Source organism: Scyliorhinus canicula, chromosome 3 (genome assembly GCF_902713615.1).
Source record: "Scyliorhinus canicula chromosome 3, sScyCan1.1, whole genome shotgun sequence".
Taxonomy (NCBI): Eukaryota; Metazoa; Chordata; class Chondrichthyes; order Carcharhiniformes; family Scyliorhinidae; genus Scyliorhinus; species Scyliorhinus canicula.
This window is the reverse complement of record NC_052148.1, coordinates 175,839,366-175,858,867: the sequence shown is the minus strand read 5'-3', so window position 1 is coordinate 175,858,867 and position 19,502 is coordinate 175,839,366. Positions and strand designations below refer to the sequence as shown.

The window sequence follows — 19,502 nt, the reverse complement described above, 5'->3', positions numbered from 1 at the left end:
AGAGGCAACCCAGGATTAGAGCAAAGATGCTGCTTTAGTTTCAAAAGAAAGAATCTTGGAGGCAGGATCTTAAAGGCCACATAAACCAGATCTCAGTCCAGGGGCTCTCTACCGACCTCCACATCATTGACCTTCTACATGGCCCAGTTTACCAACACAATTAGCAGTGTTTTTAGTTGTTTGTGGCTAAACATCAAAAGATACTTCAAACAATTGTCAGGAAAGAATAGAATTTTATTTAATTAATTAAGCAGCGTCCTTTTCATGCCAAGCTAGTCTCCAACAGAACTCCACCCATTTCATGTCCTGACGGTAGAATGTGATACAAGTCCTACCTGATTGCCGAATACTAAACAACTGTATTTAAGATGTATCTTGGCATTTACGTCTATAATTGTACCAAGGTAAAGAAAATTACGGACAAACTTCATTCACAGAAGAAAGTTTCAGCTCATTTTGTTACAATAATTAGTTCAACTTTGTGAAAGCAAAGGCTCATGGAAAGGAACAAACTATTCAATTAGAATACAAACATTTTGACTGACAACTCCTTTTAATGTATGACAATTATTTCAATTTACAAGGCTAAGGTTTGCACCAGCGTAATCTTTCTGCATCACTGAGTCGATCCAAAACTTTCAAATAGTTAGTTAACTAAGCAAGATAGCTGTTGAGTTAAAAGCTCATTTAAAAAGACTCCGGATACAAGAAAATGAGCGACAATATAGTTTGATATCAAAGTTGAAAATTATTTTCTATTGAGGAGGTAAATAAGCTTAACTTTCACAAAAATGTTGGGTACTGCTCCTATCCAAATGTTGTGTTCCCATTTAATAAATGTATAATATGGCGTACTATAGTATCATGCCACTACTTTCCAGTGACGAGGATCCCTTAAAACATGGAGAGCTATAAGAGCTGAATTTGTGCACAGAAGATTTTTTAAAATCCTGAGTGGCTTATGATTTCACCTGGCTATCATGACAAGTTCAAACAGTCATCTAATATAATTACAATAATAACACAATATTAACACTGCAATGAAGTTACTGTGAAAGCCCCCAGTAGCCACATTCTGGCACCTGTTCGGGTACACAGAGGGAGAATTCAGTATGTCCAAATTACCAAACAGCATGTCTTTCGGGACTTCTGGGAGGAAACCGGAGCACCCGGATGAAACCCATACAGACACGGGGTGAACGTGCAGACTCCAACAGAGAAGTTTTAAACATTGAACTAAAAGAAATCCCAAGTGTAAAGGCAGACGCAACGCCCCGAAAATGTAACAATGCATCAATCTCCCTACTTACAACTCTCAAATAAACAAAATGGAATATTTGATCATCTCAGCCTATATCTGTCGCCATAGCTCTCAATCTATTTGCCAACTCGGTATCTGTAATTTTTTTGAAGGAATTAATCAATACAACCTAGTGGATATTCTGTAACAGAACAGCTGAGCCACATTGGATTCTCTTTATTTATGTTTCGAGATGTAGTTTGAGCGCTCAATGGGTGCATATTTTGTTGAATACAATAGAGTTAATGCACGCTGTTTAATTTTCAACCTGGAGTGATGTACTCAGTGAAATACAAGGCAAACTGAACCCAATTCACCAGACACTCTCCTGTTGAACGGGAATCCAGGTCAGCAGGAAATGTGTGTGACTATTCCACGTTTAGACTATAAAGATAAATCTGTTACTGCAGGATGGGCACCTGTTTTTACAGAACATTTAAACAAGAGTCACTCAATTAAGAGCTCAAGCCATCCCCTTGGAGTTCTTTGGATTCCTTCTCCATTGCTTCATTGTTTTTGGCCTCTCATTTCCAGCGAATTCCAGCCCTTCTTTGGCAATATTCTGGAACCTTTCACCAAGCCAAGACAGCATTTCGATACAATATTCATCTGCAAGCTGTATCAGATACAACACTGCATAACCCTGCTTCAGCAATCGTGGAACAAAGATTCAGCATCTTGTCTGTTATTTGTTTATTTATTTTTAAACTAGAACTGGAATTCTCCAACCATTGGGATTCCCTATTCCTGCTGGCCACGCAACTCTGTGGGCGTGGTGGGGTGGTGGCAATGGAAAATCCCATAAAAAGCAGCCACCAGCAAACGGCGCGCCATCAAGAAACATGCGGCTGGGGGACCGGAGAATCCAGCCAAAGATCTGTGCGTCATTTCTTTTCCTGGGACATGCGGGGGTAAGCGTACAGCTGGCAACTTCGGCTTCTTCTATGAATGTCAATTTTCAGAGGCTATGTTCAGGACTCAGGGAATGGGACAGGTTGGCTTAGCCACTGTCAAATCTGACACACATGGATACGAAAACACCAATTTAATTCAACTCTTACCTGAGAAAACAAGTTTCTTTCTCTTAAACTCTGTTTTATGTCACTGAAAATACACTATCCTTGCATTTTACCAAAATCACACTATCTCTAGTGGCATTCCGTGTTTAGTAAAATGCCCACATATTTCTCTTGCCGTTGCAGAATGGTTGATTGTTCGTATCAGAACTTTTGTGCCCCATCATTTTAAGACAAATAAAGGCATAGGTAACAATATCATTGAACATGTATCACTGTCCCACAAATGAAGGACTGCCTGTAGTTCAGTGAGCTGTTTTCAGGAGTTTTTTTAAACTGAATATGATGCATATCATATTTAAGTCAAGGGGAAAACATCTAAACTTAATTAACAACCAACATTTTTAAAAGCTTTATTTAAAGTTATAAAACACCAAAGTAATGGATCAATCACAGACTACAATGCTCCTATAATAAGAAAACATTGCCCCAAAGAAATATCGGATACTGTTGTGTATACTCATAAGATACAAGTCTTTAGAAGAATGCATGACTAAATAAAGACTATTTACTCAGGGACTACCTTAGCTACCTGCTATCCCCAGCCGCTCCCCTTGAAACTTTGTGGCAGATGTTGCAGCGTTAAGTTAGCTCTGAAGTGGCTCGACTTCCCCTAGCTCTCCTCACAATAGAGTCAAAATATATTAGATCTCTTTATTTGTGCCTGGGGCCAGTTCAGGAGCACAGCTGTGTCCTACCCTGCTCTACCTTTGGTGTTTAAGCCCCTCAGGCAGCAAATGTGAGACCAAAACTGTTCTGCCGCTCTCAACTGCATCTGCTGACACTCCAGCATTCTTGCTGCAGGCTGCGGAGGACCACTGCCTCCCGTCCTAACAGATGTCTGCAACAACCTGCTCACTTACACCTGTGCTGGCACTTGTAACCTCACAGATCATTTGTTGAAAAATTCATGACTCGCTACTCTCTCCGAGGAATTACATCCGGAATCAAAGCTTCTGCACGCACTCCATGTGAGCCCAAAGTGGTTCCACCATGCATTAGTTGCTGGCACTGAAAAGCCTTTCTCGCTTTGATACATCATGCCTAAACTTCAATTACAACATCAAGGAGTTGAACCCTACAGTGAATACTTCTTAAATGAGAAACACTGGCCCTCAGAGTCCTAAAAGAGCATTTTTGAAACCAGCTGCTTCATGTGGCAAACACTGTTCTTTGTTTACTCGGCATCAGATCACAACTGAAGCAAAATAGTTTCTAGTGGTGCCTTATTCTCTGTACACCAACCACACACACATTAAGTACTAGAATGTATATGTCAAAATATATTCAGTATGTATTGTTCCTGGGAGGTAACGTTGCAATATTTTTAATCTGCTGAACTATCAGCAAATTGGAATTGTGAAGACCCGACGAGAATGATCGCACAACATGTATCTCGTTCTGCACGGAAGCCCACTGATTTAAAAGATTCTGTACCATTCCATTTTTAAAAGGAACCCAATGCCGGAATTCTCTGGGTGTTGGGATTCTCTGTTCCTGCCGGCAGTGCACCCCCACCTGCGGGTTTTCCGGTGGGGTGGCTTCAATGGGAATTTCCATTGATAAGTGGCGGGAAGAGTGGATCTCGCCATGGGCGAACGGCACTCCGCCGAAAAACACGTGGCTGAGGGACCAAAGTATCCAGCCCAGTATCTCAAAGTACAATGGCCATTAGTCTTCGGTTGTTCAGGAAAAGCTTTAACAGTCAGCACTTTTCTTTCCTTGTGGTTTATCAGTTTAGAATATGTTATAGTTCAGATTTTTTTTCGATAAAGATGACTTTTTGATAAGCTGTACTTGTAATTTATTTCACCAAAACAGGAAGGAGCCTCTTTCTATTTACAGTGTACAGGATCTTTGCTTCTAACATTGTGCAAAGGATTAATCACTCCAGTTGTACAATCAACATTGTTCTCAAAAAGTGAGGACGTGCTCCGAAGACACACATTGTTATCCTCTCTTCAGAGGGTTTTTAAATTCATTGCTAAAAGTTAAAAACTTCAGAACAGAAATGGTTAACACTGTTAATTTTTTATAACGGTATTTACTAGAAAATCCCAAATTACTGGGGGGGATGAAAATACGTTAATGAAGAGATCTTTTATTAAAGGGAATACTGGTCACGCAATAATATATCCCTTCAGGTCCTATGTCATATCATCTTTATTCCCCTTTCTCCTATGTCATTTGGAATCAACAACAGCACCTCAAGAGAATATAAATGCTTTACCTAATATACACTACCAGTAAAAGAGATGCTGTATTTTTTTACTCTCATTCTTGACAGAATTTTACACTGTCTAACCTATGAGTAACAGGCTGAAATTGTAACAAGCTATGGTCTATTCCTTCAGAGTAAAATCATATTTCTCCATCAATATTGGCCCTACTCAATAGTCTCATGACCCTTCGTTAGGATGCGGGAGTGGCACAAGGGACTCCAACAGAAGGGGCAGCACGGTAGCTTGGTGGTTAGCATAAATGCTTTACAGCTCCAGGGTCCCAGGTTCGATTCCCGGCTGGGTCACTGTCTGTGCGGAGTCTGCACGTCCTCCCCGTGTGTGCGTGGGTTTCCTCCGGGTGCTCCGGTTTCCTCCCACAGTCCAAAGATGTGTGGGTTAGGTGGATTGGCCATGCTAAATTGCCCGTAGTGTCCTAAAAAGTAAGGTTAAGGGGGGGGTTGTTGGGTTACGGGTATAGGGTGGATACTTGGGTTTGGGTAGGGTGATCATTGCTCGGCACAACATCGAGGGCCGAAGAGCCTGTTCTGTGCTGTACTGTTCTATGTTCTAATACATGACGAGATTGGTAACCAATATGCAGAAGTATAAAACAGAAACCTGTTATTGTATCGAAGTTAAGGGAGAAACTTGGACAAATTATGATTGGGATGCTCTTGTGCACATGGTTAGCAGTCAGCTAGCATTAGTATTATTAATGAAGCCATGAGGAGTAAAGCCTATTTTGTATTAATACAGTGAGGAAATATTCCACCAGACAGGTAGAACTGGATGGTCCCAGAAAATCATCAAGTTGATAAATAATTTGAAAAATAAAAAAGATGTAAGAATGGGATTGCATTTGAAAACACTGGGCTTTGCACAGCAGCTCCAAGCAGAGACAGCAGTCACTCAATGTCACCATGATGCTGACAAAACATGCAACATGTAACACAAATGACAGCAAACATGCCATGGAGCATTACACTGTCACTGTGATCATGACTAGAACCTTTAATTTTAACACAAGTGCCAAAATGTACTGTCACAGGAAATGACCCAGTACCTCAAAACATTTCCTGTAGCTTGAATGTTTAAATTAAAACGTTAGCGATTTTCCACTATTTTTGATCTACACACCTGGTTACATGTTCAAAACATTCAATCAAATTTTTTAGACATGACCTCCCTCTGACAAAGCCATGCTGACTATTCCTGATCAAACCTTGACTCTCCAAGTGGAGATAGATTCTCGCCATCAGAATTTTCTCCAATTGTTTCCCTATCACTGACGTGAGACTCACTGGTCTACAGTTCCCTGGCTTATCTCTACAACATTTCTTAAATAGTGGGACCACATAAGCTGTTCTCCAGTTATCTGGCACCTCCCCATCGCCAGAGAGGAAGGGATGGCAGACCTCTAGGGATGGGCAGAGAACCGGCAAGGCGTGGGGTGCACCTTGTCGGCGACAATCTGCATCAACAGGCAAACAACCATAGAACCACTAAAGTGCAGAAGGAGGTCTTTTGATCCATTGGGTCTGCACTGACCCTCCAAAAGAGCACCCTATCTAGGGCCCCTCCCTCCCTCTCTCCCTGAAACCTCAGTTAACCTCCACATCTTTGGACACTGACGGGTAATTTAGTATTGCCAATCCATCTAACCTGTGCAGCGTGTCACTGCCTTCTCAGTGACACGCTGCTCTAGAGGTCATAGGGAACGGACACAGTTCCTGCTGGAAAGGAACGAAGTCCCAATACAAGGGACTATATGCAGAAAATCCGCTCTCTCAGAAAGTGTTAGCACCAATGCTGCAGGAGGTTTAGATTTTCATGGACAGCACGGTAGCATTGTGGATAGCACAAATGCTTCACAGCTCCAGGGTTCCAGGTTCGATTCCGGCTTGGGTCACTGTCTGTGCGGAGTCTGCACATCCTCCCCGTGTGTGCGTGGGTTTCCTCCGGGTGCTCCGGTTTCCTCCCACAGTCCAAAGATGTGCAGGTTAGGTGGATTGGCCATGATAAATTGCCCTTAGCGTCCAAAATTGCCCTTAGTGTTGGGTGGGATTACTGGGTTATGGGGATAGGATGGAGGTGTTGACCTTGGGTAGGGTGCTCTTTCCAAGAGCCGGTGCAGACTCGATGGGCCGAATGGCCTCCTTCTGCACTGTAAATTCTATGATAAATCTATGATAAATCTTTGGACTGTGGGCACCCAGAGGAAACCCATGTAAACACAGGGAGAATGTGCAAACTCCATACAGTCACCCAAGATTGGGGCAGCACGCTAGCATGGTGGTTAGCACAAATGCTTCACAGCTCCAGGGTCCCAGGTTCGATTCCCGGCTGGGTCACTGTCTGTGTGGAGTCTGCACGTCCTCCCCGTGTGTGCGTGGGTTTCCTCTGGGTGCTCCGGTTTCCTCCCACAGTCCAAAGATGTGCGGGTTAGGTGGATTGGCCATGCTAAATTGCCCGTAGTTACGGGTATAGGGTGGATACGTGGGTTTGAGTAGGGTGATCATTGCTCGGCACAACATCGAGGGCCGAAGGGCCTGTTCTGTGCTGTACTGTTCTAGAAGACCGAAAAAGTGAACCAGGCTCACTGGCGCTGTGAGGCAGCAGTGCTAATCACTGTGCCGACATCAAGTGGCCTTGATCCATGATGGTGCAGACGTCACCAAAATCTTCCATGAAAATCTAAACCTCCTGCGGCATTGGTGCTAACACTTCCTGAGAGAGCTGATTTTCTGCTTATAGTCCCTTGTATTGGGACTTCGTTCCCTTCCAGCAGGAACTGTGTCCGTTCCCTATGACCTCTAGAGCAGCATGTCACTGAGAAGGCAGCTGGTACTGCTCCTCCTCCTGCTGCTGTTGGTGTTCCTGTTCCATTCGTCCCTCATCAGAGGTCCCAAGGCTGCTCTCAAGCTGCTGTGATGGCTGATAGCAGAGCAAGTGCAAATTAAGGTGAGTGAAATCCAAATCCATTGAACAGACACTCAAGAAATTGGAAATCACCTGTCAAGGACTGAAAGCACACACCAGGAAGAAATGCTGCAAAAGCTCAGCCTCCCACCTGGACAAGCTATTATGTTTCACATTTTCAAGAGTTTCACTGTGCTCAGGAAACCTAAGCGTGGCTATTAATGCCACAATTCTGGGTTAAATCCTCCAGTTAACTAGAGATCTCAATATTTCAATTACTTACCCAACAGCTCCCCTGGAGTTTCCCCCTCAGCTGCAGATCCACCTGGGTTAAATCTGGAGGCAAGTGGGATCATGTCAGAGTTTCTAACCTGACTCCATTTTTCAGCGTGTTAAACCTACACTCACACCTGCATCTGCTTCCTCCTTCTAGCAATTGCCATTCTGCTGAATCAGTCAGCGCCATTTTAAAGCAAGTTAATGAACAAAGTACTCTGCAGTATGTTCAAGTGAAAAGGTGCTACATAAATGCAAGCATTATGAATGGTAACTGACAGAAGATCAAACTGGTTAAAGCAAATGTACAATTCTGGTGACCACATGTCAAAATGACAATCATTATGAGTTAGACTGGTTGATGTTCAAGTAAAATCTGCTTATTCAATATCAATAGAAAACATATGACAGCCGACTTTATAAGTTTACCGCCTCCAACATATGGATTATGTTGTAACTTCTTATTACTTCCTTTAAACACCATCTAACTCTTGCAGTTACTGAGGAGAGATGCAATGGCAGCAAACGTCGAGTTTATCGTTTCATACACATAAACATAGTTCATCTAAAACAGCTGACTAATTTGGTAATTTTGATGGCTGGAATTCTCCGGTCATCAGGATTCACTTTTTCCACCGGCAGAGCAGTCCCGCTCGTGGGATGGTTTACAATGGGAAATCCCACTGATACATTTTTTTTAAATTTAGAGTACCCAATTCATTTTTACCAATTAAGGGGCAATTTTGTGTGGCCAATTCACCTACTCTGCACATCTTTGGGTTGTGGGGACGAAACCCAAGCAAACACGAGAGAATGTGCAAACTCTACACGGACAATGACACAGAGCCAGGATCGAACCTGGGACCTCGGCGCCATGAGGCAGCAGCACTAACCACTGCGCCACCGTGCTGCCCTGGAAATCCCACTGATAAGCAGCAGGAAGAGAGAATTCCCGCTGCCAGCGAACAGCACATAGCCAAGAAATACACGTCTGGGGACCGGAGAATCTACCCCATGTTATTTAAGTAACATGGAAAGGTTGACAACTGACATACGATAAGCACAGCTGATAATATTGGATCAATATCCCTTCTCCATTTGACAATGGCACGGAACTTCCTCTCGGGCCAGCGACCTAAGTCGCTGATCCACTGCATACACGCGATGTGACGACCCAGAAATGTGGGCATGCGGACATGTGATCGTGCGTGCAGCATTCAAACTCCCAACATGTTTTCTTGTCGCTACTTGAAGCTATGCGCTGTGATGGAGCTGCTTAATAAAAAAATGCAGAGAGGGCGCTAATTTGGAAGACTTGCCCCGATGTGAGGTGGGTTTTTTATCTGAAACTTCATTTTTCAGTCCAGGATAATCGAGTAGAGGCAGGAGACATCGGGAGACATTTATTTGGTAGGTTAAAGTTTTATATTATTATATTTATAAATATGCTTAAATTGCAAATAAAGTGAAAGGAAGATATATTTCTCAAATTTGTGTTTGTCGTGAGGCTGTTAATTCCATTAAAAGGGTACTTTACTGTATAAAGTGAGTTTGGAGTCACAGAAAGTGAAATAAAGATTTTGTTAAACTTTGGTTTGTCATGCGGATGTTAATAGATAAAATGCAGTGATCACTCGCGAATGTAGATACTCTGTGTTACTGATCACGGGTTCTGTAGGTCTTTGTGTGGCTAATGAGCCCAACCCTAGAGCCTCATTTTCAATTGCTCAATTGGTTGGAATTTCCAAAAGGTGGGAGCAGTCCTTGGACGCTAGGTCGCGGGTTTTCCTTTCTCAGACTCCTTTTCTGGGCCTCCTTTTGCCGTCGGGTGTTCTCGACGTATTGTGGCCCTTCGATCATTAGGTTCCTCTAAGCCGGTCCCTCCTGAGAAAAGGTCTCCCTGCCACTGATGTCTATGTTCCACATCTTGAGTTAAGCCTTCAAGGTGTCTCTGAAGAGCTTCCTCTGTCCGCCTTCTGTAAGCTGGGTGAAGAAGATTTGCTTTGGCAGTCTGGACTCTGACATCCTGAGCATATGGGTGGTCCAGTGGAGTTGGGTTTCGGATGACCATGGACTCGATACTGGTGCTATCAACATCTTCAAGACATTACTGTTAGCATGAATGTCCTCCCAGCTGATTTAGAGCTAAACTACATTTGGATTTTGCAATATATTTTAAGCTTTGTTGTTTAAGAGTCTCCCTGATGCAATGTTTATCCTTACACGCCTCAGTGATTACTTCAAATGCTGTAACTAAGTTTAGAGCCTTAGTTGATATATGCAAGCCTCCTGTCACCTAATGTGAACTATCTCTCTGACAGGTATTACAGTGAATCAATCACCCACCCCAAAAAGTGTACTTCCAAAGGAAATCCCGAAATGATGTCAGAAGAGATGTATTCCAGGACACTGCGCTTCAGCAGATGCTGCTTTTAGACTTTGAGCTTGTCACATTGACAACTGATATGTCAAAACCCTTTCCTTCCCCCTCTTCACTCCCTCCCCTCTTTCCTCCCTCCCTTGCCCCTCTCCTCCTTCCATCCTTCCACTTCCCCCTTCCCTCCCTCTACCACCCCTTCCCTCCCTCCACTTGCCCCCTCTTCCCTCCCTTCACTTCTCCTTCTTTCCTCCCTCCTCTTCCCCCCTTCCCTCCCCCACTCTTCCCTCTTTACAAATAGACAGAACTATTGTGTTTATGTGGAAAGATATATTTTATTGACCTTTGTGTTTCAGTGAGAAAATATATTTTATTGCAAGAAATTTGTAAACGTTGAGGTAGTTTTATGTCATTGTTCAGCTGATATAGTTAGATGTTAAGTTAAATGTTAACTGGTTTCAAAGTTTTGTATTTATAAAAATATTTTTGATAATAAACGTTTTAGATTAAACTTTACAAGCTTCTACAAATGCCTTACTGAAACATCAAAACACAACAATTATGAGAATAATTATAAATGAATAAGATAACTGAAGTAAACAGGACAGGAGCATATTTAACACGGGTAACACAGTGGCGCATTAGTTAGCACTGCTGCCTCGCAACACCAGGGGCTATGTTCAATTCGGACCTTGAGTGACTGTGTGGTATTTGCACATTCTCCCCGTGTCTGCATGGGTTTCCAAGAACCATAGGGGCGATTCTCCAAAATGGAGCCCAGGTGTTCGCGCCGTCATGAACTCCGTCGCATTTCACAACGGCGTGAACAGGGCCTGGGTGCGACCTATTCTGGCCCCCATAGGCGGCCAGCACGGCACTGGAGCAGTTCATGCCTTACGTGGCGACAAATGGGTGCCACGCCAACCCGTGCATGCGCAGTTGGGCCGCGCCAACCTGTGCATGGGCAGAGGACTTCTTTAGCGCGCCAGCCCCGACCCAACATGGGGTCGGGGTTCAGGGGACGGTCGCGCCAGGAAGTAGACCCGTGGGAGGTGGGGGGAGAAGCTGGCCCCATCAGAGGCCCCACCGGTGAAGGATACCCGCCCCGACCCCACAGGCCACCCCCCGAGCGTTCCCGCAGAGTTCCCGCTGGCAGCGACCAGGGGTGAACGGCGCCGGCAGGACTCTGTCGTATTGGCGCAGACGCTCAGCCCGACCGACCGGCGCAAATGGTGCCGATTCTCCACACCTCAGAGAATCACGCGTCGTGGTGGCGATTCTCCGGCCCGTCGCAGGGCTCGGAGAATTGCCCCCCCATGGATTAGAACCATAGAATTCTAACACTGCAGAAGAGGGCCATTCTGCCCATCAAGTCTGCATCGGCCTGCTTCCCTGTCTTGCTAAATCACCCCTTAGGATATAAATGTTAGGTGGGGTTACGGGGAAAGGGCGTGGGTCCGGCTAGGGTGCTATTTCAGACCGTTGGGCTTTCTTCTGCACTGCAGCGATTCTGTGATTCTATAAACACAAATCCAAAAACTAACAGATGTTACAAGGATACTGACAACAAAAAGCCCTGTGGCGCTTTCAGTATCTTATGGCCATAGTCTAAATTTAATCATACAAACACTTTTAAGCATTCCACACTTAAAGTTATATAATTATATAGTGCAGACTTAAGTAGTTTCACAGTATTAAAACAAATAACCAAATTATGTTCACTGTTAAACAATCACCTCTAATCATAAAAAAAACTAAAAATTACTTTAAAAGAACCAATAATTACAGTAATGCCCATATACAAGAATAAAACAGCTGTTAAAAATACTTCAATATTCCTTTTTAACACACTTGTTGAACATGTTGCCTGTAGCATTCAGCCTAAATCTGCTGTTTAAATGCCTGCCCTCAATGGGCGTTCCCAAAGCTGCTGTGTAAGGGGGCCGGCTGCACTGCTCCTGCACCACGTTGGAGCCTGCCAGACAATCTCGCTGGAGGCCACACAGGCTGCCGCTCTGAGAGGAAGATTCATTGCATTATCCGAACACAGGTAAGTGCGCATTCTTCGCTTTCATAATCGGCAGCCTGTGGCCTCCCACCACTAACCAGAAGTTACGGGCCAATATATTTTTTGGAACTTTCATCTGGAACAATAACTGTTCTGAAAATAGCTGGTTCTGCAAACTACAAAACGTCACAACTACATTACTTTCAGGATCAATACTTTCATCTGACAGACATCATCACTTGCTTCTCCACTAATTTTAAGATACTTACGGTTTCATTCTAATTTGTGAGTCACATGGAATTACTCTCAATTAGAGGGCTGATCAAAAAGCAGTCTCTAACTGTCTGGTTTAATAACAAGTCCTTTGCAAGTTTATGGTTTTAATGTTAACTTTGGTCATTCAAAAAATAACAGCCGGAATTTTCTATTCTGTGCACTGAGTGCTGGTTGAGGTGAGAAAACAAACGTGCAGCTGACAGGCCGTGAAGGTGGATTTTCTCTCCAGGTAATGCAATACTCTGTGCAGAACAAATCTGGAGGTGTGGCTCACCAGGCGGGGGTCAACCGATAAGGAGACCCCGCACACGCATGAGGGGATCACCCCCCCTCCCCCACAATGGAGTCCCCCAAAAGGCCCCTCTGGCAGTACCCACCAGCACTGCCACAGGGGACAGTGCCAGTCAACAGTGCCAGGGGGCAGTGCTAGGCAACTGCATCAGGGTACTGCCCAGGCATATATTTCTCCCCCGCGGGCTATACTTATCCGCGCACCCCGGCAAGTTCCCTTCACCTGGTTCCCTTTTTAAAAGTTGTAAACCCTGCTGACATGAGGGAGTGTGCCATTCCTAATATGGGGGAGATGCTATGGCAGGGAAGCCCTTCAATTATATTTAAGTTTATTGACATTAGTTTCCTGACCTTCCTGGGTGTAGAGTCTCGTTACATCAACGGCGAGGAGAGTTGGAAAACAAGATCTCACGAGCAAGATTCTCGTTTTCCGAGCATTGTGAGATTCTGCACCCATGTCACCATGCAAAATGAGGGCGAACACTGTAACATTAAACTACTTCAAAATGGGAAAATATGTATTTTTGTTTGTGAAAAACAGCGCAATCCCCAAATATATTTAAGGGACATGACTGTGTTTACTTTAATCCATTTCCCTCATTCTACTCATCTAAAGGTATAAAAGGTAACTTCGATTTATGTAACTGGAAAGTTTGGATTAATTCCAAAGTACAGATGTTTGAAGTAAATATGCTTTGGTGCGACACAGTGATGTCAGATCAGAATACGGACTCCCAGCTGCTAATGCCAGTATAAATCCAGCTCAATAGTAAATGGATTCAAACCAGCTTGGTATAAACAATCTGACTGAAATCCATGATGACCTACAGTTCTTTTTAATGATGTGGAGATGCCGGCATTGGACTGGGGAGGGCACAGTAAGATGTCTTACAACACCAGGTTGAAGTCCAACAGGTTTGTTTCGCATCACTAGCTTTCGGAGTGCAGCTCCTTCCTCAGGTGAAGGTGGAAGGAGCTACGCTCCGAAAGCTAGTGATGCGAAAAAAATCTGTTGGACTTTAACCTAATGTTGTAAGACTTCTTACTGATCTTTTTAATAACACTCTTTTCATGGAACAAGTAACTGGTTTGAGATGTTTAGCATAAGTGTTTGTATAACAACCATGACAATAAACATTAACAGTTATCCACTTCAATAAAAGTATCAGGTGGGGTATTGAAACAATGCTGTTTTTGGTGAATATTTTTTGTGTCTCCCTACACCATGGAATATTCTCAAGCCCACATAATTGGCTACAAAAGTGAGAGGTTATTTTCAGGTACCCTCTGCCAGTTCATAGTTTTCCTACAAATAAAATTATTTGCAGAGGTAGGGTCCAGGACAATATTACATTGGAGATCATTGATAGCATCACATCTCTAGGCGCACTATCACCAACAATCTGTCACTTAATGCTGAAATCAACACACACATCATAAAAACTGAAGCTGTTATATCCAAGCTGAGTAAGAGTGTGTCGAATAACAACAACCTAACTGAGGACACCTAACTGTGAGTCTACCAAGCCTGTGTCCTCAACACACTCCTCCACAGTAGTGAGACTCTTTTGTTCTAGTCTACGAGAAGACACAAAACATGAGATGACTTAAATCTTTAAACGACATTTTTACTCACAGTGAATTATGTCGACCAATGCATCCCAACTGGCCCAGCTCATGTCAAAGGGTGGGCTTTAAATGCCATGATAACTGAAACATTGTGTTGCCTTCACATTATACACAGCATGATTCATTCGGATTCCGAACATTTGAACTGAACGGTAATAAATCAGCTAGCCGTTCTTGAGAGCCCTGAATAGTTTGAAATGGCTTCAAGTAACATAATGTTCAGAGAACGACCACAGAAGTTGTTTATTTGACTTATTTATATCGTGTTCATGCAATTTTAAAGTAAATATTCCAATAAAAATGTCTATATTTAAAATGTGATTGCAGAAGATCTGCTTACCACAGAAAATACTTTAAAATGAGTGCAAGATAATCTTAAATAAATCACTACTCTGCAGTTAACATATAATTAGAAATAAACGCATCTCGTCAACCACTCTCCCACTCATAACTGCATCAATATTGTCAGGGGCATCTCCAGCAATACAGATCTATGAGGAACACAGGAACAGGTGTAGGCAATTTCCACCATCAAACATATTCTGCCATTCAACAAGATCACGGCTGATCATATATCCACCATAATATATATTTAGCGAACAAAAGTCTATCACTCTCAGTTTTTAAATTTGCAACTGATCTAGTATCAACTGCCATTTTTGGAAGAAAGTTCCAACGTCTACCATCCTTTTGTGCAGAAGTACTTCCTCATTCCATTCCTGAAATATCTGCCTCTAATCTTTGGATGTTTTCACCCTAATCCCATGCTGTCTAGTAGCAGAAATAGTTCCACCCAATCTGCCCTTCTTTTCCCTCTTAAAATATTCCATCAAACCCGACTTAAAGCTTCCAAGTTCTAGGGAATACAAACGCAGCTTGTTTTATCTCTCCTCTCAATTTAATCCTTGGTGTCCGGGCATCATTCTAGTAAATCTGTGCTGCACTTCCTCCAAGGACAATATATCCTGTAGGGATTCTATTTTATGATTGGGTGTAGCACCTGGAACTGCTCACAGTTGTGTGGTCGAACCAGGTCTGAGAATAGCTTCTACCCCAGTGTATTCAGGTCCTCTATAAAGGCATATTTAATTACTTTCTGTACCTGTACATGACATTTTAATAATGTACCAGGAACCCCAAGTGTCCTTGGATCTCTACTGTTTCCCACTTTTCACCATTTGAAAAATATCCTGTTTTTTCTTCAATGGTTCAATACGGATTACATCTCATTTGCCTACATTGAAGTCCACTGGCTGGAGTTCATTTACCACAGATTTTTTGCATTCTCTTTAAAAAAAAACTTCTGTTAAAATGAAACCCCTTCCCCTGTCATCCACACAAGTGATTTAGTCAGTACCTCATCACCAGTCTGGGGCCGCATCAAAGAAACCCGATGATACTGCCGACGCAGCAGTGCCCATAGTGCATCAAGTCTGCCCTAGAATTTCAAAAGATGCCATTTAAGTAACATAGAAAAGTATACAAGGTTCAGATAATCAATCCTGAAAAAAACTTGCAGTTTTTCTTTACTCCCTTGAAAGTCCGCAATAAGCTGAATTATATGAGGCGCCTGATCCCCCACATCCCTGGCTAAAAGATCAGGAGAGGTGGAAGAGCCCACCGAGGGAAACACCAATTTAACCGCTAATATACTGGAGGTGGGATTGCCGCCCCCAAGGTATAGGAAGTCCTGTCTCAGATAGCTTCCCGCCAATAAGAGAGTTGACAGCTCTCCAATGCTTTGGGACAGAGATGTGCAGCATTGGACCAGGCTTTGGGTCAGCGTTTGGGAGTCATGCCAGGTGCCAAGCTGGCAAGCCCAGGCAAGGCGGGTGGGTGGGGCTGGGGTTTGAGATTCCAAAGGGGGTAGGGAGGAGGCAGGGGACAAGATATACACATGATGAGCACAAGGGGCCTGTTAAGGAGGGACCTCTCCCGTCGCCTGCCACCAGCTTGCACAGGAGAATTCTGTCTGGCTATCTGCCTGGCATAGGCTTTCCCTAATGCCAGTTAACCCTTAGTGGTGGCCGGATGAGGCCTTAGGTTTGACTGAATTGTCCACCTCAGGGCCTCAATTGGCCCACCTGCTGGTCAGTTGCCCAACACCATTCCCGCCGCTGTTATAATTGCAGCGAGGCAGGGGTGGGGAAGTGGGCAGGCCTCTCACTTGTTGCGCCCCCGGCATTCAAACCCGCATATGTGAGCAGGTAAAATTCAGCCCCAAAATTATTACAATTTGTTCTCATATTTCCTTTGCTTTTTACTAATGCAAGTTATCAATTTGTCAAAAAATCTAGCTCTCACTTTTCTTGTCATCTTACTCTACTTTTTGTCAGTAAACAGTAAAGAACATCACTGACTTTTCTTAATAATTCATGTAATGCGGCCCCAAGCGCTTGATTGCTGGATCTTTACTAGCTAGTCTCATAATTAGCACTATGGCCCTGCTGAAGTACAATATGTTTTTGTATTGAGTAGAATATATATCAGTAGATAGTGAAAAATTACCTTAATTGGATCATACCACTGTGTTGAAGGTGGATAATTAGAAGGAGGAGGTTTGGGCTTCCTTGGAGCAAGAGGTTCCTCTTCAACATCTGGGACTGTTACAACAGCATTTTTGGCCATTTCTAGCCTTGCCCCTTCATCGGTGGATCCTTTATCTCCCCATCGGACCTTGGGAAAAAAAATCCATTTCATCAGAAGATATACATGGATATGATAATCTGCAAAAGACAGTTCCTGTTCAAACTGTAGTTCATAAGGATCCACAAACCAGTGGCTGGTAAGTTACAAATGCATCACAGAAGATTCCTGCGCCATTGAGGGTCATTTCATATTACAATTTATGCTAACAAATGCAAATAAATGTTACATCATATGCCAATATAAGCAGAAGAACCATACAGAGAAATTGAAAAATAAAGATAACTGTGAAAAATATACCACAATTATCAAAGTCTTACACAAAATAACGAGACACACATTGCTAGGAATGCATCTCAGAATAGATCTGAAAGGAATGTACATGGCAAAGAACAGCTTACAAAACGTTAACACTATCAGAGAATCATAGAATTTACAGTGCAGAAGGCGGCCATTCAGCCCATTGTGTCTGCACTCTATTCAAGCCCAGGCCTCCACCCTATCCCCGTAACCCAGTGATCCCACCTGCCCTTTTGGATACTAAGGGGCAATTTAGCATGGCCAATCCACCTAACCTGCATGACTTTGGACTGTGGGAGGAAACCGGAGCATCCGGAAGAAACCCACACGACAGTGATCGGAGGCCAGAATTGAACCCGGGACCCTGGAGGTATGAGGTAGCAGTGCTAACCACTGTGCCTCCCCCCATAATATATCCATATTATTCTGCTAAGCCTCAGGGGAAACACTCAGTTCCCAATCACAAGGGAGACAAAATGTGGTGGAGATCTGTGATGGCAGCTCTCTGCCTCCCTTACACTGCCCCAAGGTTCCTGTACAAACTCCTGCCAGAGGTAAGGGGCGGTATTCTCTGTTTCAGAAACTAAGTGTTGATGCTGGGACTGAATCGGTGGACTTCTACAACAACTAAATTGGTGCATCTTCTGGATAATTCATGATCCGTTAATGAGATACTACCGGCGCCACGTGGAACACGATCGATTCCAATGGAAAATGGTGTCCGATTCGCCAGGGCCGCGATTGCCACTCGAGAGGCTGACAAGCTGCAGCCACGTATTAGTATTCCGCTCCCCACACACACTCATCCCAGCCAACAAGAGCGGCAACCCGTTTCGCGGATGCGGAGCTCAAGTCCCTACCAGGATGCCGTGGAGGAGAGATGGGACACCATGTTTCCCCATGTGGGAAGGAGGCTGCCACCCACCAACATACACCGGGCCTGAGTGCAGGTGGCAGGGCCCATGAGCGCCATGTGTCCCACCGCCAGGACTGGACAGCAGTGCTGCAGGAAACTGCATGACCTCCTCAGGGTGGCCAGGATGAGTAGGCAACACTGTGCCCCTGGCACCAACCCCTGCCCCACACACCTGAATCCCTCCTCCCCCCCCCCACCCAGGAGAAGGCAGCCCATAACCGGAGAGAAAGAGAGAAGACCGGAGGGGGACTGCCGGACCTGTAACCCTCACCACCACTCAGCGGCAGGCACTGGACCTGGTCGGTGGACCCGGAGAGAAGGCAAGTCACCTTGGCGGAGGTCGGCATCGGGCAAGCAAGTGAGCCCCCGCTGAGTAGCGGTTTCCCATGGCATGGTGGCATGACCCCCACCCTCACCACCCCCACACCATCCCAACCACAATCCAATCTTGCGTCCTGTCCTGTGTGGTGCAGGATCACCTGGTGACAAGGCGGTCCCCCTCCCCCGATCCCAACCCCAAGCAGAATCCAGCGACGAGGAGGCAACGCGAGCCCCCAAATGCCAGCCTGACTTCACATCACAGCTGTCTCCAACACTCTCCACCATCACAGAGACATTCACCTCAGTTGGGCATATTAGTGAAGAGGCTTCTGGGGCACTATCTGGCGTGCACCACACATGTGCTGTGGTACATAAGGGGGAGGTAGGGACCACCAAGGGGGTGGACGGTTAGAGGGCGTCCCCAGGGATGAGCTGCCATCCAGACGGGTCCCAGGATTCAGGAAAGGGCGGTCCCATCGATAATGGATATGCAGACACAGAGCTGGGGACTACATGTGGGGGTGTCAGCAACCATCCAGCGCCTGCAGGTGCAGTTGGAGAAGTCCAACTGCCTGCAGGGGCAGGAAGAGGTGTCGACAATGCTTGCCACCCAGGCCAACACCGCACCGCACGCGGAGGCCTTGGGGCAAAGGTATCAGTCATGGGTCAAGATGTCCAAGGCCTGGGCACTCTGTGTGGGCGGTGGCCAAGGGACAGGGCTGCTCTGTTGCAGGCAGCTATATACCAGGGCCACCTGGACATTGCTTTGGCATTCCAAAGCGTGGCCCAGTCAGAACAGGTCATGGCTGAGGGCATCACCGGCACTGCCCGGGCACTGGTTGACCTGAGCCAGTGCCGGAGGGAGGTGGCACAGTCACTGAGAGAGGTGGCCTAGTCCCTGTGCTCCACCAGCACAGGGCCACCAGGACTGGCAGCGGCAGGAGG

The 19,502-nt window shown here is 44.9% G+C and overlaps 1 protein-coding gene across 1 annotated transcript in view; it reads right to left on the bottom strand.

The window, feature by feature from the left end:
- Positions 1–19,502, bottom strand: part of antxr2a (ANTXR cell adhesion molecule 2a) — a 281,083-nt gene that overhangs the window by 115,670 nt on the left and 145,911 nt on the right. The window contains exons 15-16 of the mRNA XM_038791794.1: positions 16,883–17,050; positions 15,732–15,812 (exon numbers count right to left, since the gene is read on the bottom strand). Coding sequence (XP_038647722.1) covers positions 15,732–15,812; positions 16,883–17,050 — 249 coding nt within the window. The remainder of the gene's footprint in view (positions 1–15,731; positions 15,813–16,882; positions 17,051–19,502) is intronic.